We start from the raw sequence: 23,747 nt of genomic DNA on the forward strand, positions 1-23,747 counted from the left end.
AAAGCAAACAAAAAATTCTCTCCACTTCTGTGTCCATCGAATCACAAGAGTTTGCCCTTTACTTTCTTAAACCTGCTTACCATCTAGTTATAGATGGTAGGGTCACTAGAGGCTTCATCTTCTGCAATCCAGGGGATCAAGTCTTTGCAGTGAGCTTCCTCCTGGGGCTTTTGCAAAGACATTAGCCCATAACACATGGTTGGACTTTCTTTTACACCTGATATTGTGTGTCCACCTGTGCTGAACAATTCTTCCTGTTCTTGGTACAGTTCTTAATTTTTGTGGAGCAATTTGAATTAGTTTCCAGTGCCTAAACTTCCTTACTTGTGCAAAAAGAAAGTTAACCATAATTTTCTTGCACCAATGTTTAATAGAACATCTCCTCATAAAGAGACATATACTGTATATCTATATATATTATAATATCCATATATAGGAAACAGACTGTCAAGTATACATCCACAGCCAAAAGTAAGTTCTATTGTTTACAACTAAAAAAGTAAGTATTTAGGCTTTGAGTTTTTAGAAAGAAAGCTAGCCCTGGCTAAAGAGAAGTCATAAGCAAAGTCCTGGATGGAAAACAGGCTTTGCTCAAGACTTAGCCATTAGATCCATCAGAATCAATTAGCAGACATGTAAAGGAAAAGAGGCAAGGCTTAGAAGGTAAGTCGGCGAGGGAAAAGAGGGCCCCGATACCAAGGTGAAGAGCTCCTCGTTCTGAAACCTAATATGATAGAGGACACAGAGCGGCAGGGGAATCCAGTGACTCAGAAAAAGAACATGTAACAGCTTTATTGATTCATTAGGAAAAAAATGAAAGATACAACATAACCCACATCCTTCCCCCTGGGCTGTTAGCAGATTATGGTTCATAAACATTTGTTTTCCTCAAAGTACTAGGATAATTTTGCAGTGATTTCTCCTGGTTGTAAGATTTCATGTCCCCCATTAGGAAAATAAGTCATTGTATGCTGCACTACATGACCTTGCCCATCAGGACAACCCCGAGTCCTGTACTGTATCTGCTCCTGAGAAGAGGAATGCTGGTGGGGGATGTGAGTCCATCAGTTCTTGAAATTTAACATGCACAATAAAATAGTAATTGAATAAATGGCAGCAGTGATAGTCTCCACAGAGATGATGCATGTTGCATTATCCCTACGGAGTTGCAGTTGTGAAGGCGTGGGGACTAGACAGCTGTACCTTCTAAAACTGTGAAACTCTTCAACCGAATGAGCATGTAGATCTCAGTCAGGAGCGCTGCACATGAACCCCCTGGTGTTCTCAGGAGTGCAGCAGAGGGCGCTCGTCTCTGGACCTCCTGTGCCAGCTTCTGCCTCTGAGATGATGTCTAGAACCTTTGATGGGGAGGCACCTAGCACCCTGCAGTTGAGATCATCGTGGGTTTTGCAGCCAATTCAAACCTGCTCCCGGGTCTGTGGAAGTGATTTCAGAGGCTCCAGAAAAGACAATTCCTTCAGGATTCTAGAGATGGCAAGGGCTGCCCCAAATTCTGCAGCTAAGAGGGTGGAGATGTTCGTGTGTGGGGGTTTATGTGTCTACAGACAGGATTCAAAAGGACTGTAATGGAGGGACTCTCATGGCATTACCATGTCAGACTGGCAGAGTGAGCAGCTGCCTTTCCCTGCCAGGCTCAGTGTTGACCACCACTGCCCTGGTGGGGAGGACAAGCGGTCTGCAACCCTCCTGGCAGCTGGTCGGCTGAGCTGAGCTGCTGTGAATACTGGAACGTGGGCAGATAGGTCTGCAGCATCTGTGGCTGCTGTCCATGGAAGTCAGGCTGCTGCTGCCACTGCTGGTAAGTTGGCTGATTGACGTGCAGCATCTGCCCCGGCTGCCCTCCCCGGCCAGGCTGCGGCACCTGGGGCTGCTGTGAATACTGGAAAGTGGGCAAATAGGCCTGCAGCATCTGTGGCTGCTGCCCACCCTGGGCAGGATGTAGTACCTGGGGCTGCTGAGTATACTGGTACATGGGCAAATAGACCTGCAGCATCTGTGGCTGCTGCCCGCCCTGGGTGGGCTGTTGCTGCAGATACTGGAATGTGGGCAGACAGGCCTGCAATGTCTGCCCCTGCTGCCGTCCCTGGCCAGGCCGTAGTACCTGGGGCTGCTGAGAATACTGGTATGTAGGCAGATAGACCTGCAGCATCTGCAACTGCTGCCCTCTGAGGGCAGGTTGTTGTTGCTGCTGTTGTTGTTGTTGTTGTTGTTGCTGCTGCTGCTGCTGCTGCTGCTGCTGCTGCTGCTGCTGCTGCTGCCTCCACTGCCACTGCTGGGACGTGGGCAGACAGGCCTGCAGGGTCTCTCCCTGCTGCTCTCCCTGGCCAGGCTGCTGCCCCTGGGATGAAACATATTGCTGAAGGATCCTCCTGAGACTCTGATCTAAGAGCATCTTCCAGTTGGGAACATGTCCAAGCAGCCACTGGAGCAGCTTTCTCATTTCTGACTGTGGATCTCTCAGGCCAACAAGTATCTCCTGGGGATTCTTTGGGCGTTGGGATTTTAGAAAACTTTGTAGAAGTGTCTTGAGCGTTGGGTTCAATAGTTGTTCCCATTCAGGACATTCCCGCAATAACTGCTGCAAGAGTCTGCAGTCAAGTTGCTGGGACAGCCCTGGGTCTTCCCTGCAGGAGTCAGCCAATGACCTAAGAGGGGCTTGTCCTGGGATGGGATTTTGTTCTCTATTCCCCCACCCCCAAGACTCTTCATTTGGAGAAAATGTGGAAGGTATGGGAGTACTTGGAGGCTGTTGTTGGGTTGATGGACAGCCGGTGTAGAATGGTGAACTGGGCAAGGCCAAAGAAGGTACCGAGCTTGCCCTGGACATCACAGAAGGACTCAGGGCCATGCTCATGCTCCTGACTTCAGGGTTCCCTGAGTTGGGTCCCTGGCCAGGAACACCCTCTGTCCTCCTAGCAGGGTGGAGGACAGCATGCTGGTCATCAGGGGTGCTCAGAACAGGTGCTTGTCGTCCTTGGTCCTGGTTCTGTCCCCAGGAGGCCATTGCTTCTTTCCTTGACTGTGTTCAGTTCTTCAACCTGAAGCCAAACCCAAGCGGGGAACAGGAAGAGAGAGCGTTAATTTACTTACCACGTCAACCTCATCAACACCTTATCATGAAATAAGGATCATTTTCTTAAGTTCAAGCTCAGCATGATGGCCTCCCAAGACTAGACACATAGCACAGATTCTTACCCCAATATGCAGGGATCTGCTAGGGTTTGCCCCATTCTGCTTTCTCTGAATGATCTTTTCTTGGTGTTTCTTACAGGCTCCCAGACATCTCCCTCAACTTACCACTTCCTCACACCTACATGCCTTGACTGAAGCCCTTCCCACACCCTCAAGTGCCCTACCTGCAACATCTTCCCCATCTTGACAACCTTTTTTCATCTTCCAAGACACAGGTGAAAGGCAATCTTGTGTTTGTAGAAATACCCACTTCTAGGATGACATCCTTGCATTCACCTATGCCTCACCTATGGGGGAGTGCATACTGGGAACCAGTAGACTGTGAGCAAAGGCAAAGTCTAAGGCAGTGGTTCTCATCACAGTCACCTGGCACACTAGGGCAGGAGGCCCAGGCTCATTGACACAGGCCTCGGTATTTTTAACCAAGCTCCCCAGGTGATTCTGAACACAGTCAATCGAAAGTCTCAAGACATAAGCTTCAAGTCCTACTCTTAACTTTGTCAGCTGTGTGGCCCTGGAGACATCATGAAACACTCAGAACTTCACTTTTCTCAAGGAAAAAAAGATGGGGATAGTGAAACATGTCTGCATTTCTTACAGGCTATTAAAGGTGAACTGGGGGCAGGGTCTTTACAGCCTGAAGGATGTTATGCAAATGTATTTTTATCCTGGTAAGAGAGATGGGCAGGCAACACACCAGCAGAGAAGCTTGGTGCTACTGCTTGTCCCCACATCAGGAATATCCGCTTCCTTGACCAATCTGTGATGTCCAGAAGGACGTTCCCAGAAAAGCATTTAGGACCAGAAAGAATTTGATTCATACACATTGGCTAACTCTTTAAAAAAGGCATTTAAGCACAATTGATATGCCAAGCAATTTCAATTTTTAATTGCTCACAACAATCCTGATTTGGAGCATTATCTGCCTAAGAAGCTGATGGATTAATTCATCTGTCCAAGTCACACTGCAGTGGAGAAGAGAAGGATATACAGCACTGCTACCCCTCCTGCTCTGAGTGGAGTGAATACTGACTGTCCCCTCCCTCACCACAGGCAGGACAAGAAAGCTGGGGAGCAGGCTATGTAACACAGGAAACAGGCTCCCGTGTTGCGTCCTGGTGCATGAGAGCCCCTCAAAGAGAACAGCCGTGTCAGGCTGGACCTACCCCGTCAATGCCCGCCTGGAAACCCAGTACTGACCTCCAGGTCTCCGTGCAAGTAGGCAACCAAGATGCCAGGTGCTTCCTGGGATTTTCATACCTTTTTCAAACCTGCTAAAAACAAGTAGCTCAGCTCATCTTGCAGCCTCCTTCCCAGACACCTAGTGAACATCTAAGTCTGTTTTTCTTCCTGTTGATTTTTGTAATTTTAGTTACAGAGAACACAGATTCAAGCCCACTCCTTGCTGCACCAGACAGAGGCCCTCCTTTGTCAGCACCTGCTGTGGACTTACCCAGGGCAGGCAGGGGTGATGCTGCAGGACTCCCGGGGCCACTGCCACCCTCCACTCACAGCTTGCAGGGCCTTCTTCCCTCTGCCCCCCTGAATCGTCTAGAGATTTTTTTTTTTTTTTTTAAAGAAAATTGAACCTGAACTTCCAGAGATGTACTCTAAAGATTAAGAACCACTCTCTGGACGCAATTAGCCAGGCACCATATGTAAGAAGCCAATCTAACTACAAGTCCCAGCGACCAGGTGAGGCAGGGCAAATATCTCCCAGAAAACATGATTTTCAATGAAGCAACGCCTCGTCCCTCCTTCCCACTGACTCCCTCCTCCACACAGAGCTGGGCTTTTTATAGGTTGAGTTTTCACAATGGGCTATTTAAATCATCTGGAACTGACTTTAGACCATGAGGTGAGGCTCCAAATTAAACTTTTCCAAATAACATTTCCCACCGTAAAATTAGAAAAACTAACACCATCAACAATTCTTGTAACTATGAGCAGCAAACTGAAACGAAGCAAGAAGCCCATGCTAATGGAAGTATAAGTTGGTGCATGCTTTTCCTAAAAGCCAATCAATTTAAGATCATTTGTCAGAAAAAAACTGATATTGCCTCTGATCTTATAAAATCTCACAGGCAGCTTATCTTACAGGAATCTCTCTCTGTAAAGCAGTGGGTCTCAAAGCGGGGTCCCAGACCAAAAACATCAGCATCATCTGAGAATGTGTTGGAAACGCACATTCTTGGGCCCCAGCCCAGGCCTTCTGAATCAGAACCTCTGGGGAGGGGGCCCGATGCGCTGGCCTTTACCAAGCCCTCCAGGTGGCTCTGCAGCACACTCACATTTGGGAACCACTGCTATAGCAGCATGTTCTCAAACACAGCTGCCCGCTGGTACTACTTGTGCAGAACAAGAAAATCGTGCCTGAGAGACCTTTGATTTCATTGGCAAAGCCCAAAGTGATTCAAAGGTGCAGTCATGTTAAAGACCTATTCTAAGGAAAAGGAGCTCCACAAGCTTCCCATGCTGATTTTTTTTTTTTTTTTTGTCCAGTGGGGAAAATGTGGGTGCAGCCTAAATGCTCATATTTTAAAGTCCATGTATAGCCATTCAAAGTGCAAATTACAATTATATTGAAAACTGGAAAATTCTTCTGATTTGATGCAATTATGCATATTTAAATCTAATATTATCTAGAGAAAAAAACAGATTGAAAGGAAAATGTTAAATGTGCTTGTGTGTTGTAAAGGTTTTTCTAGTTATCTGTATTTCTTAAAAGCTTTTAAATGTGCTAATATTTTGAATAAAGACCATTTCATAATTTTTTAAAATGTATACCTGATGATATCTGCCTTTTTTTGAAGTAGCATGCTCTAAGATATAGGCAGTAAATGAATGGATAAAGTTTCAGGGACAGTGAAACTCCATTAAGTTTTTAAGGTGTAATTTCAGGAGAGCAAAATGGTATTTGTATATGATACCATGCAAGTTAATTAAGTTTTTTCCTAATTAAGTATGTTAATCACGATGAAACTGAAACCTAAATCAGTATTAGCTCTCAATAGGAATGGGGATGATCTGATTGAGAATATAGATAAAGAGCGATAAATTGATAGGTAAGAATACCTGAGTCAAGATGGACTTGAACCTTTCAGACAAGGTTGAGAGAAGGCCAGGAGAGAGGGAAGAAAGAGATTTATGTTTGTTTGACTCTTTGGAATTGAATATCTTGTTTCAAATTCTTACAGAGAATCAAACTGAATTTAAGGTGTTTCCCTCCCTCCCTTCCCTCCTTTCTTTTTTAGGAGATACCAGGGATGGAAACTGGGACCTCATACATGGGAAGCAGGCACTCAAGCACTTGAGCTACACCTGCTCCCCTGAGGGGTTTCCTGATATGTTGAACTCACCCTACATCAGAATAGGCAAACTTTCCTGAATGCTTTCAAGGAGTAAACCAATAGAAGTAAACAGGTAGAATCCCACTAAAAGCATATTTTGAACAATAAAAAAGGTTATGGAAGCAGTAGAAGCAGCACATATAACCACTTTGAGACAGAAGATTTCCAGTTATATGGAAGTAAATTTAATTTCTCCAATCATTTCAAAGCCTATAATGTGGTAAATATGTTGACGTTACTTTACATGAAAAATAATTTATCTATTCTTGTTGTTCTCTTCAATAAAATCTGCTTGGTACCTCAAAATGCTGGAAACTTGTGATTCTTGTAGCCCAAACTCAGGCTTTCTATATTTCCACTACTTGAGGATCAGTTTCAACAAATCGTACTGAGTCTCTGCAATCAGGCAGTTATGTCAGAATCCTGCCCAAATATTCAGGTTTCTTTACAATAGCTTAATTGAATTGCAATGCACATGCCCTAAAATTCACCCTCTGAAAATGTACAAACTAGTGCTTTTGGTATATTTTGTGAAACCATCACCACTAATTTTATAACATTTTCATCACCCAAAAAGAACCCATTAGCACTCACTTCCCATTCTCCACCCTCAACCCCAGGCAATCACTAACCTGCTTTCTGTCCCTATAGATTTACCTATTATAGACATTTCATATAAATGGAACCATACAATCATACAACATATAGCCTTTTGTGTGGCTTCTTTCACTTATTTTCAAGGTTCACCCATTTTACAAGCATGTATCAATACTTCATTCCTTTTATATGGCCCAATAATATTCCATTTTATATATACACCACATTTTGTTTATCCACAAATGACAGACTTTTATTGTCTTCATTTTTTGCCTATTATGACATAGGTATGGCATTTTGTTATCTTCAAATACATCCACACATACTAGACATACATTATCAACTCTCTTGGGTGAATCCTAGGAGTAATAATGGTTAGGTCATATAGTAGCTGTATGTTGAACTTTTTGTGGAACTGCCAGATTGTTCTCCAAAGCATTTTATGTTTCCATTAACAAGGTATGAGGGTCCATTTTCTCCACATCCTCACCAACAATTATTGTCCATCTTTTTTATTCTAGAAATCCTAGGGAGTGTCAAGTATCATACTAGAGATTTCATTCTTTATGGAGCACTAATAGCTAATGAAACTTCTACATAACTGGAGTGGGAGAAAAATCCTCCACCACCAATTATCCCAAGTGAATGCTAAATCAAAAAAGAAAATGCCATCAAGAATATATACCTCCTTCTTTATGGTAGATGTTTTTTCACTAAACAACTATAGGATCCCAAGTGCATTAAAGAGGGGGAGAGAGAGAGGGTCCTTTCTACATACAGACCTAGGATTCAGGTCTACAGAGAGGCATGTTCTCCAACACATCTGTCAACACATCTCCAACACTGGCATTTTGACCCCTTCCTGAACATCTTGTGATATGTGATCTGTGGGGGAGGAAAGAACTTGCATAAGGACCAAAGATCCTCACAGAATTTCTAAATTATATAGTTCAGATGGAATTAGGTTGGTGGTAAAATGGAGGAAAAAGTGTGCCTACATTCCAGGTATGGGAAAGGACACCAGAATCAGGTCAACATATCAATGACTCCCAGCGTCTTTTTGTTGTTGTTGTTTTTTACTTCTTCCCCCCACCCTCAACCTTACTGTCTGCTCTCTGTGTCCATTTGCTGTGCATTCTTCTGTGTCTGCTGTCTTCTCTTTAGGACGCACCAGGAGCCAATCCTGGGACCTTCCAGAGGGCGAGAGAGGTGTTCAATCTCTGGGGGACCTCAGCTCCCTAGTCTGCCACGTCTCTTATTGTCTCTCCTCTGTGTCTCTTTTTGTTGCATCATCTTGCTGTGCCAGCTCTCTGCTCAGGCCAGCTTACCCCGTGGGCCAGCACTGCTGCCTGGGCGAGCACTCCACTTGGGCCAGCTCGCCATGCGGGCCACCTCTCTGCTCAGGCCAACTTGCCACGCGGGCCAGCTCACCACACGGGCCAGCTTGCCTTCACCAGGAGGCTAGGGGAATCAAACCCTGTACCTCCCACATGGTAGATGGGAGCCCAATCAATTGAGCTACATCTGCTTCCCATTTCCAGCATTTTTAAGGTCGTGACACCCATTGAAAATTATAATATAAGCATACCTCATATTATTGCACTTCACAAACATTGCATTTTTAACAAATCAAAAGTTTGTGGCAACCCTATGTCAAGCCAAGTCTACCGTCACCATTTTTCCAACAGCATGAGCTTACTTTGTGCCTCTCTGTCACATTTTGGTAGTTCTCACAATATTTCATACTTTTTCATTATTATTTTATCTGTTTCAGTGATCTGTGATCAGAGGTCATTGATGTTACTATTGTAATTATTTTGGGGCACCATGAACCACGACCATATAAGACAGGGAACTTAATAAATATTGTGTGTTCTGACTGCTCCACCAACTGGCTGTTCTCGTCTCTCTCCCTCTCTTCAGGCCTCCCTATTCCTTGATATATAACAATATTGAAATTAGGCCAATTAACAACCTACAGAGGCCTCTAAGTGTTCAAATGAAAGAGTCACATGTCTCTCACTTTAAATCAAAAGCTAGAAATGATTAAGCTTTGTGAAGAAGGCATATCGAAAGCCGAGACAGGCTGAAAGTTGGACATCTTGTGCCAAACAGTAAGCCAAGTTATAAATGTAAAGGAAAAGTTCTTAAAGGAACTCTAGAATAGCAAGAGCACTTAAAAGTGACTTCAGTCAACACTCAAATGATAAGAAAGCAAAACAGCCTTATTGCTGATATGGAGAAAGTTTTAGTATTCTGTATCGAAGACTAAACCAGCCACAACATTCCCTTAAACCAAATGCTAATACAGAGCAAGGCCCTAACTCTCTTCAATTTTATGAAGGCTAAGAGAGGTGAGGAAAATGCAGAAGAGAAGTTTGAAGCTAGCAGAGGTTGGTTCATGAGGTTTGTAACAGTTTGATATGGTTATGAATTCCAAAAACAGATACTGGATTATGTTTGTAATCTGGTCTGCACCTGGGTGTGATTAAGTTATGATTAGGGCTTTGATTGGGCCATGTCATTAGGGTGTTGAGTCCCTACCCCTTGGTGGGTGGGGACTCACAGATAAAAGACATGGCAAAGGACAGAACTGAGGGTTTTTGATGTTAAAGTTTTGATGTTGGAGTTTGGTGCTGAAGCCTTAACCTGGAGCCCCAGAAGTAAGCCCACAAGAAGAAAGAGAAGTAAGCCCCAGGAAGAGAGGAACCCTGAGCCCAGGAAGAAGCAAGACCCTGGAAGGGAGGAACCCAGGAAGCCTGAACCCTGCAGACATTGGCAGCCATCTTGCTTTAACAGAGGGAAATAGACTTTGGTGAGGGAAGTAACTTATGCTTTATGGCCTGGTATCTGTAAGCTTCTACCCCAAATAAAAACCCTTTATAAAAACGAACCAATTTCTGGTATTTTGCATCAGCTCCCCTTTGCTGACTAATGTAAGGTTTAAGGAAAGAAGCCATCTCCATAACATAAAAGTGCAAGGTGAAGCAGCGAGTGCTGATGTAGAAGCTGCACCAAGTTATCCAGAAGATCAACCTAAGATAAGTGATGAATGTGGCTACAATAAACAACAGATTTTCAATGTAGGCAAGAAGACTTCCTTTGAAAGAATACATCATCCAGGACTTCTGAAGTTACAAAGGAGAAGTCAATGTCTGGTTTCAAAGTTTCAAAGAATAGGCTGAGTCTTCCATTAGAGACTAATGCAGCTGGTGACTTTAAGTTAAAGCCAATGCTTATTTGCTATTCTGAAAATCAAGGGCCTTTAAGAATTATCCTAAATCTACTCTGCCTGTGCTCTATTAGTGGAACAACAAAGCCCGGATGACAGCACATCTGTTTAAACATGGTTTACTGAATATTTGCCCACTGTTGAGACCTACTGCTTAGAAAAAAAAAGATTTCTTTCAAAATATTACTGCTCACTGACAATGTACCTGGTCACCCAAGCATTCTGAAGGAGATGTACAATGATATTCATGCTGCTTTCATGCCTGCTAACACAACATTCATTCTGTAGCCCATGGATCAAGAAGTCATTTCAACTTTCAAGTCTTATTATCTAAGAAATACATTTGGTAAGGCTATAGCTGCCATAGGTAGAGATTCCTCCAATGAATCTGGGCAAAGTCAATTGCAACTCTTCTGAAAAGGATTCACAATTCTAGATGCCATTAAGAACATTCACAATTCATGAGAGGAGGTCAAAATTTCAACATTAAGAGGAGTTTGGAAGATGTTTATTCCAGCCCTCATGGATGACTTGGAGGGGATCAAGACTTCAGTGAAGAGTAACTGCAGATGTAGTAGAAAAAGCAAGAGAAATAGAATGAGAAGTGGAGCCTGACGATGTGACTGAATTGCTGCAATCTCTTAATAAAACTGGAAGAGTTGTTTCTTACAGATGATCAAAGAAAGTGGTGTCTTGAGATGGAAACTACTCTTGGTAAAGATGCTATGAACATTGTTGAAATAACAACAAAGCCTTTAGAATATTACATAGTTTATAAAGCAGAGTTTGAGAGGACTGACTCCACTTTTGAAACAAGTTCTACTGTGGGTAAAACGCTATTAAACAGCATCGCACACTTCAGAAAATCTTTCATGAAAGGAAAAACCAATCGATGCAGCAACTTCATTGTTGTCTTATTTAAAAGATATAGCCACGCCACTCCAGTCTTCAGCAAATACCATCCTGATCAGTAAGCAGCCATCAACACCTAGGCAAGATCCTCCAGCTGCAAAAAGATTATGACTCGCTGAAGGTTCAGATGATGGTTAGCATTTTTCAGCAATAAAGTGTTTTTAATTGAGGTATATACATCTTTTTAGACATAGTGCTACTGCTATTTAGACATAGTGATTAACAGGCTACACTATATAGTATAAACATAACTTTTATAAGTGCCAGCAAATAACAAGTGTATATTAACCCTGTCATATTTTAAATATTTACTGTAAGATTGATTAAAAGGAAGATCAATGTCCCAGAAGTATCCTGCGGTTGGCCTAGGCCTAGGACCTTGTCTAAGGTCCATTCTTGTGGGAGAATTTTGTAAAACCTGACAAGTCAAATTTGAAAAACAGGAATTATTAAGATAGCTTGCCTTATGTTGAGATTTATTTTTAAATTGTAGTCATAAAATGGTCTGGTGTTAGCACAGGACTAGAGATAGACAAACAGATCAGAAGACATAAATAGAGAATTCAGAAGCAGACCAACAAAAAAGGGGGAATTTGGAATAAACAAAGATTGCATTAAAATCACAAGATAGAGGGAAACGGACTTGGCCCAGTGGTTAGGGCGTCCGTCTACCACATGGGAGGTCCGCGGTTCAAAACCTGGGCCTCCTTGACCCGCGTGGAGCTGGCCCATGCGCAGTGCTGACGCGCGCAAGGAGTGCCGCACCATGCAGGGGTGTCCCCCACGTAAGGGAGCCCCATGCGCAAGGAGTGCACCCGTAAGGAGAGCCGCCCAGCGCGAAAGAAAGTGCAGCCTGCCCAGGAATGGCGCCGCCCACACTTCCTGTGCCACTGACGACAACAGAAGCGGACAAAGAAACAAGACACAGCAAATCGACACAGAGAACAGAAAACCAGGGGAGGAGGGGGATTAAATAAATAAAATAAATCTTAAAAAAAAATCACAAGATAGAGAGCAGATGTGGCTCAAGCTGTTGAGCACCTGCTTTCCACATGGGAGGTCCCGTGCCTCCTAGAAAACAAAAAAACAAACAACAAGCAAAACGGAGGAAGCAGATGTGGCTCAAGTGATTGGACTTCTGCCTACCATATGGGAGGACCTGGGTTCAGTCCCTGAGGCCTCCTGGTAAAGGCGTGCCTGCATGGCAAGCCAGTGCCCACATGGTGAGCCACGCAGCACGATGATGATGCAACAAAAGAGAGAGGAAGGGTAGAGTCAAAGCGAGACCCAACAGAACACCAGGAACTGAGGCAGTGTGTGTGACAGAGAACCTCTCTCCACATCATAGGTTCCTAGGATCGAATCTCAGTGAATTCTAGAGGATTACTTCTTACAAGATAAGGCAAATGCACAGCTGTAATAAGAAATCAGTGGTTTTGAACTCACAATATATAAACACATAATGTGTACCAAGAACTACATACATGTGGAGAGACAGACAAGTATAGGAACATAGCTTGTTTAAACTACTGAAGTTAAACTGACATCAAAGCAAACAAAACTTTTACAGATTTAGGGTTTTAAATTTAAGCCCCATAGAACCACAAAGAAAATATCAGAAAATATGCAAGCTCAGAGACACAGAAATTAGAGTACAGATTACAATAGGCAGGAGGCAGAGGAAATGGGGAGTCAATGCAACATGAAAGTAGAGTTTGAGGAGATAGGGAAGTTTTAGTAATGAAAAGTGGCAAGAATAGCACAACACTGTGAATGTGACTAATCCCACTGAATGGTATGCTTGGGAGTGGCTGGGATGGGAAAGTTCATGTTGTATATATTTTCCCACAATGTTTATATTTATGACATTTTAATACAATGAATTTATTATTTATACATATAGTCCTTAATTTTGAACAACTAAAGAGATAATGACAATTAAATGCAACATATGATCCTGGATGGAAATGAGCAAGGGATGTGAGAAGATTCATAAGAAAATTATGGGGACATATGAAAAAAAAACTGAAAATAGACTCTAAGCTTTATATCAATGTTAAATTTCTTGAACTTGAAAACCACACTTAAGGTGAAGTGAATATCCTTGTTCTTAGAAATGTATATGGCAGTATTAAGTGTTCAAAGAACATGATATATACAGCCTACACCCCAAGGTTCAGAAAATGGATTGATAGAGACATAAATGGATAGATAACTGGGATGATAAGATAAATGTGGGAACATGTTAAAATTGGTGGTTTGGGGGTAATTGAGGGGGTTAGGGATATGTTGGTGTTTTCTATGGGGGTTTTATTATTTTTGTAACGTCCTGTAAGTTTGAAAGTATTTCCCAATAAAAGAAGTTTAAAATTTAAAATATATATTGATGAACTTGCTGTGAGAAAGGACTTTCTGCAGCAAAATAGTGAAGTCACTTTAATCTTGAGTGAATTTTCTATTCTGCACAATTTCTTCCCTTCTAATTTTTCCAATATTGCCTTTATAGAAATTATTGCAGTCTACATCAATTATTTGCTATATAAATTCCACAAAATGTGGTGTGATACAACAATCATTTGTTTATATTTATGAACTTTTAATGCAGTGAATTTATATGTATATTTCTTAATTTTGCTTCTTGATTATTTTTGTAACCGATAAACTGTGCTGGTATATATTCTGCCAAAAATATATCTTTAATTCTAAATAATTGAATAATTTTGCACTTTTTTGTTGATTTTTTTAGTTTGGCCAAATTACTTCTATGAAGCCTAAGTTTTTCCAGATGTGATCATGCAACTTACAAATTTATTAAGGTGTTTAAAATTTTGTTTAAAGCTCTTTATTACAAAATATAACACACATACAGAGACCTGGATAAAACATAAATATATGCCCCTCAAGTAAGAATTAGGATATCGCCAGGACCACAGCAGCACTCTATGTATCTGTTTCCTGAAATATAGCCAATATCATGAATTTTACAGTAAGCACTTCTGTGATTTTTTAAAAATATATTTTTAATATTTTTTAAAAATAATTTAAAAAAAAATTTTTTAAGAATGACTTCCTTGGGGATTGGCATCAACTTGTCAGACTCATTTAAGCTTCATGTGTAGCTATAGATAATTTCCATTGCTATCTACTATTCTACTGTATAAATATACCATAACGTATACATTATTCTGTTGATAGACAGCTGAGTTGTTCCTATTTGGGGGCTAAATAATTCTCACACATTCTATACATCAATTTACCTGCTTCTAGACTTCAGTATTATTGCCTACATTTCAATTCTCCACACACTTGTATATGTATGTTACTTTTCTGTTTTACTTTATATCATCTCAACATTATAGAAAATATAATAAACATATACAAAAGTAAAAAGAACCACATAATGAACCACCAGGTACTTGTCATACTGTTGCCCTCCACCTATGCTTATGCTGATTTTTAACTTTTATGATGGAAAACTAGCAAACCTATGCAAAAGGAGGAAGCACAGTACACTGAACCCCCAAGTACCTATCATTCAGCTTCAATATTTACTAAATAATGGCCAATGTTGTTTCATCCAAACCTTCACATGAATGATTTTTAAGCTGACCTCAGCCATCATATGATTGCATATGTAAATATTTTATTATGTACCTCTAAAATATTGAGAACTTTCTTGAAAAACATAACTACAATTCCTGGAAACTAATAATTCCTCACTTGCACGGAATATCCAATCATTGCTCAAATTTCCCTAATGGTCACACAATTTTTAAAATTTGTTTTAATTCAGATTCATATAAGGTCTGTATAATTTGCACCTATATATCTACATATCCCTACCAAAAACTATTATTATAGTTTAAACAGTCAATATTCATTCATATCTATGCAACATATTTACCACATTAATTGCACTTCATACCTTCCTTAATCTGGGTCATTCCATCTGGGATTGTTTTGCTTTCCTTCAAAGAATAATACCCTTTTATTTGTTCAACCCAAGACTTCTGACAGAAAATTCTCATTTTTGTCTTCAAAACTCTATTTGGCCCTCTTTCTTAAGAGTTATTTTTGTTTGGAACAAAAAGGAACATAGAGTTACCTTTCACTTTTTCTTTCATAACTGATCGTGAGAAGACAATTTCTTGTTCCTCTGATGTAACCTTTTCATTCCCTGGATGTTTTAATATTTGACCTTTGTCTTTCATTTTCTGTAGTTTTCTTATCAGGCTTCCAGGAGCTCATTTTATATTATGTCCTTGGTATTACTGCATTTCTGATATCTGTGAATAAATGTCTTTCAATCATTCCTGGAAATTTCTCACCATTTATCTTTTAAATATCTATTCTCTACGTCCTCTGCAACTCAAATAAATACATAAAACATATTGTGTATCCTTTATAATTTTCAGTCTCTTTTATATCTGACATCCATTTGCCTCTCTGTGCTTTACTATAAATAATTTCCTCTGAACTATCTCCCAGGTCAATTTGTGTCTAATCTGTTAAACCATCCACTTAGTGTTCAGCAGTTCTAGAATGCCTATTCGGTTATTTTTTCAGAATGACAAGGACACTTTTTGTTGTTTTCAGTAGCCAAAATATTTAACCCCAGCCTTGTAACTCCTGCAAGGGAGATAAACAGCTAATTTTATTTCATCATTTACGTGTGTTAAGAATCTTCCACAGAGTCCCTTGTGTCTGTTATTTCTGCTGGTTTTCACACATGATTACTATCTCTTTCTGGCCTGGCTATCTGTGATTATGTGCTGAGCATAGTAATTGAAAAATTATTTTCAAAAACTTATCTGAGGTCTAAGATGATTTTTCTGCCTTCAGAGGAATTTTTCTTGCTTCTGACAGGGAATTTGGGGACTCCAACACTCCTTGATATTTTTAACAGAATTTCAGGGCCTAGGAATGTTCTAGACCTCCCAAACATCTTGAAATCTGGCTAAAATTTGTAGGAGGGCTGATTTACTTCCTGTTCATCATGTAAGAAAGTCCTCCAAGGGCCAAGTCAAAGATGAGATTATTATTATTATAGTCCATCTGCCCTATGGACCACAGGTGTCTCTTTTTTCCCATCAGTACCACAACACTCCCAAAAGCAAATCTCAGGCTGGCTACTCTCTCAGATCATTCTGTGCTGCAAGGGCAAAAGCAGGCTCACATGGTGAACTAACATCTTACAATTCCTGCCCTCTTCCATGCCACATTCCAGTAGTTACTGTCTTTATAGTTCTTTAATACTCCTTGGAAGATTTTTTTAAAATATTCTGTTCAACTTAGTCAATTTCCATCAGTACATTGATTGGTCAAACTAATCTTGTCTATGCTCAATGGAAAACTATTTGGTCGCTAAGAATATTATCAAGCTAACACTGGGGGATGGAAGAAGAGTCCATAGCATACCATAAAACTAAAAATGCAAATTACACAAGAATAGGTAAGGTATCTTATTTTTAAAAAACAAACACATATCCTAAAATCTCAACACTGAAATGTATGAAACAAACAAAAAAATCTGTACTATGCAAAATAAACCTACCAGCATAGAGCAATCCAGAACAGTCTGCATGATAAAAATTCTTAAAGACCCTTAAAATTTTTAAATTATATGATTCCATACCAATTTTCTCATAGGACTGAATGAAACACAATGAGGACATATTCTTCTAGAGCATAAATCTACAACCACTCCAGCATACTTTCTTAATGCTGCTGTGTATGTTGTAAGCATTATTCAATAAGTCATAGCAATACTTAAAATTTTCTTCTCAGACCTCTAGCAGTGATTTTAGGCATATCTTTTTTGTGACCTCATGAACACCCGGATGATGTTTTCATGGAATTTTAAACCATAGCACTGAATATTAATTCAACTTCAAAACCGCCAAAGTGTGTAAACAATACCATTTTTAGCGTGTCTCTTTACTAAAGTGCCACTACCATGCAGTGAAAACCACAATTCATAATCAACTGAGCAAGTCAGCTTTAGGCTTTGTGATACCAAATAATTATAAAATAATTTGGAAGTTGCATTTGTTAAAATTTTACAACAATGTGAAAGGGAAATTTTCAAATTTCATGATTCAAATTCCCACAAAATGCCAATATTGTTTTATATATTTGGTGCATATTCTTATATTTGGATTTAAATGCATAGAAAATGATCAGGAAGGATGCACACCGACCAAACTGGTTTCCTGAACGACAAGTCTCAATACTGGAGCTGTACATTATGGCAGACCTTAACTTTACTTGTTACTAATTCATTTAGAAAAAGAACGTTATGTAGTACTTGTGAAATGAAAATAAAGAAACAATCAGATCTCACAGTACACAGTTTCTTATTTCTATTTTAGATGCATAGGCTAACCTCACCAGTCTCCCTATGGAACTCTTACATATAAGTCAATTTCCTCTCTGATATCCATTCTCCTCATCTTTATGGCAAGGACACCATTATCCAACATATCCAGCTCACTAAAATTTGAACATCCTAGCATAGGTCTGGTGCATAAAAGTACTCGAGAAATTTACGTAAGAACCTATCACCATACAGAGAAGGCTATAACCACGGGGAGGGGAAATGAGTTGCCTAGGGTCCCCCAGCAGCGATAGTGACTTTGGTCTTCCCAGACCTTCTCAAATGCATCTTCTACAAGGGATACAGATTTCTTGTCTCTTCCAGGATGAGCAGGCTTGTTGATCCTGAGCCAGCGGTCATAAATCCAGGATCTCTCAATGCTGAGCAAGCTGTGGGGGCCCTAAAAGCCCCCAGAGATTAACCATGACTCCTAATCTCTTCCAATTTCCTTTTTAATGGAATGTTACTCTTAGATTGTAGAGAATGACTGCATCCATGTGCTCTGTTGAAATTGTGCAGCTGTATGGTCTGAACTGCCTCCCTACAAAGTCAGCAGGGGGGAGTACCTTATTAGTATATTCATGGTGATTTGTTCAGTGTTAGTTCTACTCTTCCATTTTTATAAATATAAATAAGAAGATGGAGGCTCCACTCGGATGCCAGGGGGAATAAGACATTCAGAATCTGGAAGGCTGATTATTAGGCATCATGGCAAACCCCAACTCTTGTCTACTCCCAATATACCAATGGGATCTTCAAACGCCATCCCAAAAGGGAACTTAAGAAAAGAGTATGAGATCTTAGGATCTGAGGGAACAGGGGTCTTGGCTAGTTAGAAAGCAAATGATTCCCAGCTCTGCATAAACTCTGGGAACTGTCTATCATAGAGTTTCCCCAATAATTGTCCCTGCCTCAGCAGCTGTCTAGTGCCTGGACTGGAAGAGCCTTCCCTTAGCATATGCAGAATGATTCTCAGATTTCTTGAGCTCTTTCTCTGCTACCTCCCTCTCCAGTAGTCTCCTCCCCAAATCACAGCTGATTCAACCACCCTGAGGTCTGAAACGTCTCTCCTTTATTGAGCCAGGCTATATTTGGCATTTTCCCTATATATGCCATATCAGGGCTTTTCTCCCAACAGGAAGCTGGGGCAATCATAGGAATGTTCTTTTTTTTCTCTCTCTCTCTCTAAGGAATCACAGTCGCACAACCCCTAATGTCCAATTACTTAAAAGTTGTTTAATATTTTTCCAGTTTTCTAGTTGTTTCATATATTGTGTCCAGTTTTCTAGTAGCTTAGAGTGAGACAGCACTTTGTGCAAAAGTTCATTTGTAGAACAATAAATCCTTTAAATAATTTTATACTTAACTCTGGCATAAAATATTATTCCATCTAGCCATTTAGTTAGCTAAAAAATTTACAAACACACTGTTTAGATTCTTTATTGGAGAGGGTGCTTAAGAACAATGGCTATATTTATTGACATACACCAAGAGAATGGCAAGAAAGATATGAGTACATTGATTTACACTCCACAAATATTTTATTTAAATATAGATTTTGTTTTTACAATTGAAAAAGACACAGGTATTAAGCATGAATATTTACAACATGTCATAATTATCAACCAAGGGTACATTTTACCTAGGATTATATAGGTTCTAGTAAGCAAACATGTATACACACTATTTCAATTATAAAGCATACTCAACTCAGTGGTTCTTCATATTTATGCTTAAAAATAGTACTTTTAATTACTCAACTTAATCATGCTTTTCAAATTTAGATGCTATAACAAATTGGCTATGCCTCTAACTGAATATTTTCAATAACAATTTTGGTGTCGTACCTAAAACAGGAGTTTTAGTATATTTCCTGAAAAAAATTTTATTTTCAATTCCCAAAGTGATTAATTTCCATTCAGATAAATCCTCTGACATATGACCAAGAATGAATCATTTTGAAAGTTGTGACACATTCAAAATTTTCATAAGGTGCTCCAAATATCTGCTGTTCAATGGGATGTGACTTTACTGCTGGGTAAAATATTTCTCATGTTTATATTAAGTTTCTCCTCTGTGCTATTTCTTATGCAAACTGAGTAAGTCAAATAAGAAAAGGTTTCTGTACTTTCAGGGTATAGACAGGGGTTTCTTCTCTGTGTAGGTTCTTGAATTAATCAATTTTGAATTTTTGTAAAAGGCATTCCCACATTTGTAGATTCACAGGCTTTCTCCCTTGTGTGTGTTCTCTGATGAGCTGTGAGGGATGACTTTTGGCAGAAGGTTTTCCCACATTCATTACATCAGAAGGGTTTCTGCCCTGTGTGTATTCTCTGATGTACTCGAAGGGACGAATTATGGTAAAAAGTTTTGCCACATTCATTACATTTATGAAGTTTCTCTTCCATGTGAGTTCTCTGATGTTTAGTGATACCTGACTTCTGGTAAAAGGTTTTCCTGCATTGAATACATTCATATGGCTTCTCCCCTTTGTGTGTTTTCTGATGTACTGTTAAGGGATGACTTCTGGGAAGAAGTTTTTCCACATTCATGGCATTCACATGGTTTCTCCCCTGTATGTATTCTCTGATGTACTATGAGAGATGACTTCTGGAAAAAGGTTTCCACAATCACAACATTGATTGAGTTTTTCCCCTGTGTCGGTTTTGTGATGCACACTAAATTTTGACTTCACAGAGAATGATTTTCCACATTCATTACATGCATAGGGTTTCTCTCCAGTATGAGTTCTCTAATGGTTAATGAAGTTTGGCTTTTGGGAAAATGTTTTCCCACATTCATTACATTTGTAGGGTTTCACTCCTGTGTGTATCCTGTGACGTACCATAAGGAATGAATTGTAGAGAAAGGTTTTTCCACACTCATTACATTCATAGGGTTTCTCCCCTTTGTAAGTTCTCTGATGCACACAGATATCTGACTTCTCACAGAACTTTTTTCCACATTCGTTACATTCATAGGGTTTCATCCTTGTGTATGTTCTCTGATGCACTGTGAGGCCTGACCTATATCTGAATGTTTCCCTAGATTCAATGCATTCATATGGTTTCTGCCCTGTGTGTATCCTCTAATGAACTGTGAGGTCTGATCTATTTGTAAACATTTTCCCACATACACTACATTCATAAGGTTTCTCACCTCTGTGTATCCTCTTATGAACTATGAGAGATGATTTGTGCCTGAGGGTTTTCCCGCAATCACTGCATTCATAGAGTTTTTCTCCTATGTGTGTTTGCTGATGTTTAGGAAGAACTAGTGTCTGCCAAAAGGATCTCCCATACTGATTATTTTCATAGGGTTTCTTTCCTGCATATGTTTGCTGATAATGAGAGAGATTTGGTTTCTTGAAGACTTCGCCACCCTCATCACATTCAAAGGTGGTTTCTCCTTGTTGAGTTCTCTCAGTATGAATGGAAGGGACTTCTTGCTAAAACTATTCTCACTCACATTACAATCATGTTTCTCTCCCAAGGGAACTCTATAGATTTTATTCAGAGTTGACTTTTCCCCAACAGACCTCCTCTCACAGTCATTAAATTCATAGCCATTTTCCATTATGTGATTTCTATGACGGACAAGAAGGGCTGAATTATTAGAAAAGGTTTTCATATGTTCACTGTACTTCTCCCATGAGTATTCTCTCTTATGAGTAATGATGTCTCCTCATGAAAGGTTTTCCCACATTTGTTAACATTCAAAAAGCTGCTTCAGAGTTTGAATATCCTGATGCTGAAATAGGACCTCACTTTGACTAATGGCCTTCCCAATTCTGTCAAACACAAAATGTTCCTCTCTGGAATGAGGATTCCTATGCCTTATACAGAGGAGCAATTTCCCATGTGTATTTAACTGATCAAACTTCCTTACAATGGAGTTTCTATTACTAATAATTAATTCTGAAATATAGTGCAAGCTCATTCCACCTAAGTCAGATTCATAAGGTATTTTTCCATTCACACTGGGTTTGGGTTCACATTAAATATTTTTCCTAATGTTCTATTTCTCGCCTTAGAGTTTTGTTGATGAAATCAACTTTCCATAAATGCTGGTCTTGGTTTTCCTGGATCTTCTCCATCAGGTCATCAACTTTCCAGAATTCTAGAAATGAAAATAATTTACCATACCTTATAAATGTTACCACATTTAGTGTGAAAAGGGGACTTCATCTACAAATGCCTAGTATAGCCTGGGCTTTTGGCCTGAAAGTAAGCCCAAGGGGCATATCTTGCTCCCCTAGGATTAGACGAAACAAATAGTCCACAGTAGTGGAAAATGGGAGAGGAGTCCAGAAAAAAAAAACAGTAATTTGACACTTTAGAAATATGATCTTCAAAATTGAATAAACAGGGGGAGCACATGTGGCTCAAGTAGTTGGGTACCCTTTTCCCACATGGGAGGTCCCAGGTTCAGTTCCCAGTGCCTCCTAAAGAAGATGAGCAAGACAGTGAGCTGACGCAACAAGCTAACACAATGACCTGATGCAACAAGATGACATAACGAGACGAAGCAACAAGGAGACACAAGAGACACAACAGCAGGAAGCAGATGTGGCTCAAGCAGTTGGACACCCTCCTCCCACAAGGGACATCCCCAGTTCAGTTCCCAGTGCCTCCTAAAAGACAATATGCAGACACAGAGAGGACACAATGAACAGACACAAAGAGCAGACAGCGAGCACAAACAACGGGGGGGGGGGTTAGAAATAAATAAGTCTTTTTTAAAAATAAACAAAGTAAAATAAACAGAAAATATTTCAAACAAGACACTGCTTAGATGAATGCTTGAGACCTCAATGAATAACATGGAGACCCACAAGAAAAATTAGTAGACAATGGTATTGAGGGGAGATATCACAATAAAAATTAGATTTAGAGGAGGCAAATCAAATATGGGTGCTTCTCTTTTACCTCAGGATCCTCACTAATATACATGCTTTCAATCTCACACCACTCTTTTCTATTCTACTTACCAATGCCAAATAAAATTTCAGAAAGCAAAAATTTCCTCATGTTCAATAGAACAACCCTGCTGTCTGGAGTGTAATTTTCAGTCCAGCTCTGATTCACATGGAAATCCAATGTCCAAAGAAAGCATACATTTAGGTTATTCTTGAAACAAGATCAGATGCAAAGTTTTATTCGGCTATTATACCTTCACCTCTACCAGAGTTGTTCACGAATAACCTATCAAGGCCATCAAATCAAAGTTTCCCTATTTCTATCTGATTTCCTTCTGTCATAAATAAACTTATACCTCATGTAATAATAATTCTTTACTTTGCAGGGAGATGTATATATACACACACACACATGTACTTCACCATTTCTGGTTTCCAGAAACGTATTTCAGCATTTCTGGTTTCATTTCCTGTGTGAACCTTAAAGATAGCTTTCAACCTAGTTTTAAGAATATTTATCTTTTTATCTATTTATTATGAAAAGCTTTTCTCTGAAAATGACAGCTATCTACATTGAAAACAACATTATCAGTTCTATGTTCAAGACCTACAACATTGAAGGGACCAAGAAATAAGACAGACACAAATCTGCCTTCTGACAGATAAAACCTTACAATTGAATCCTATTTGTGGTGATAACTATCATTCCTCATGGCTGCAATGACTACCCTTTACTCTCCACAAAGCAGACTTCCTCCAAAATTCCCTCATGCCTAACCACAGGCCTGCCCTTATATCCATCCACTGGGTTAGTAAGCCTTTCAGTCAGCTTGACTCATAAGCTAGAAACCCTTCAAGAAATTACTACTGTTCCATATTATCCAAAACAAGCCTTCTCACAGAAGTTATCAATACTAACTATATCACTTTGTATACCATGACTCTATAAAAGCATTCCTTTCTAAACACAGAATTCTGAAATATTTGATGCTGCTTTTGTTATTTTATCACAAATACAACCTAATGTTCTGGCAGGTATTACCATATTTCCAATTTCCTTTGAGCTCCTCTGAATGGATAATAAATCACTCGGCATGTACAATTACTGGAAAAACTGCCTCAAAACACATATCTCAGACTCACTGCCAC

General features: G+C 39.8%; 2 protein-coding genes across 2 annotated transcripts in view; both read right to left on the reverse strand.

Annotated features, from left to right (window-relative positions):
• Positions 1-776: 776 nt before the first annotated feature.
• Positions 777-15,560, reverse strand: LOC111758628 (uncharacterized). The gene is made up of 2 exons (XM_058299206.1): positions 15,410-15,560; positions 777-3,059 (listed from the first exon to the last, which is right to left on the reverse strand). The coding sequence occupies exon 2, from the start codon at positions 3,023-3,025 to the stop codon at positions 1,655-1,657; it is 1,371 nt and encodes a 456-aa protein (XP_058155189.1). The 5' UTR covers positions 3,026-3,059; positions 15,410-15,560; the 3' UTR covers positions 777-1,654.
• A 3,544-nt stretch (positions 15,561-19,104) lies between these two features.
• ZNF487 (zinc finger protein 487) overlaps positions 19,105-23,747 on the reverse strand; it is a 136,797-nt gene continuing 132,154 nt past the window's right edge. The window contains 5 exon segments of the mRNA XM_058299209.2: positions 19,105-21,354; positions 21,357-21,393; positions 21,395-21,657; positions 21,660-21,707; positions 21,710-21,787. Of these exon segments, the coding sequence (XP_058155192.2) occupies positions 20,954-21,354; positions 21,357-21,393; positions 21,395-21,657; positions 21,660-21,707; positions 21,710-21,787 (827 nt within the window). The 3' untranslated portion in view covers positions 19,105-20,953.

The sequence above is a fragment of the Dasypus novemcinctus genome, chromosome 6 (genome assembly GCF_030445035.2).
Source record: "Dasypus novemcinctus isolate mDasNov1 chromosome 6, mDasNov1.1.hap2, whole genome shotgun sequence".
Lineage (NCBI taxonomy): Eukaryota > Metazoa > Chordata > Mammalia > Cingulata > Dasypodidae > Dasypus > Dasypus novemcinctus.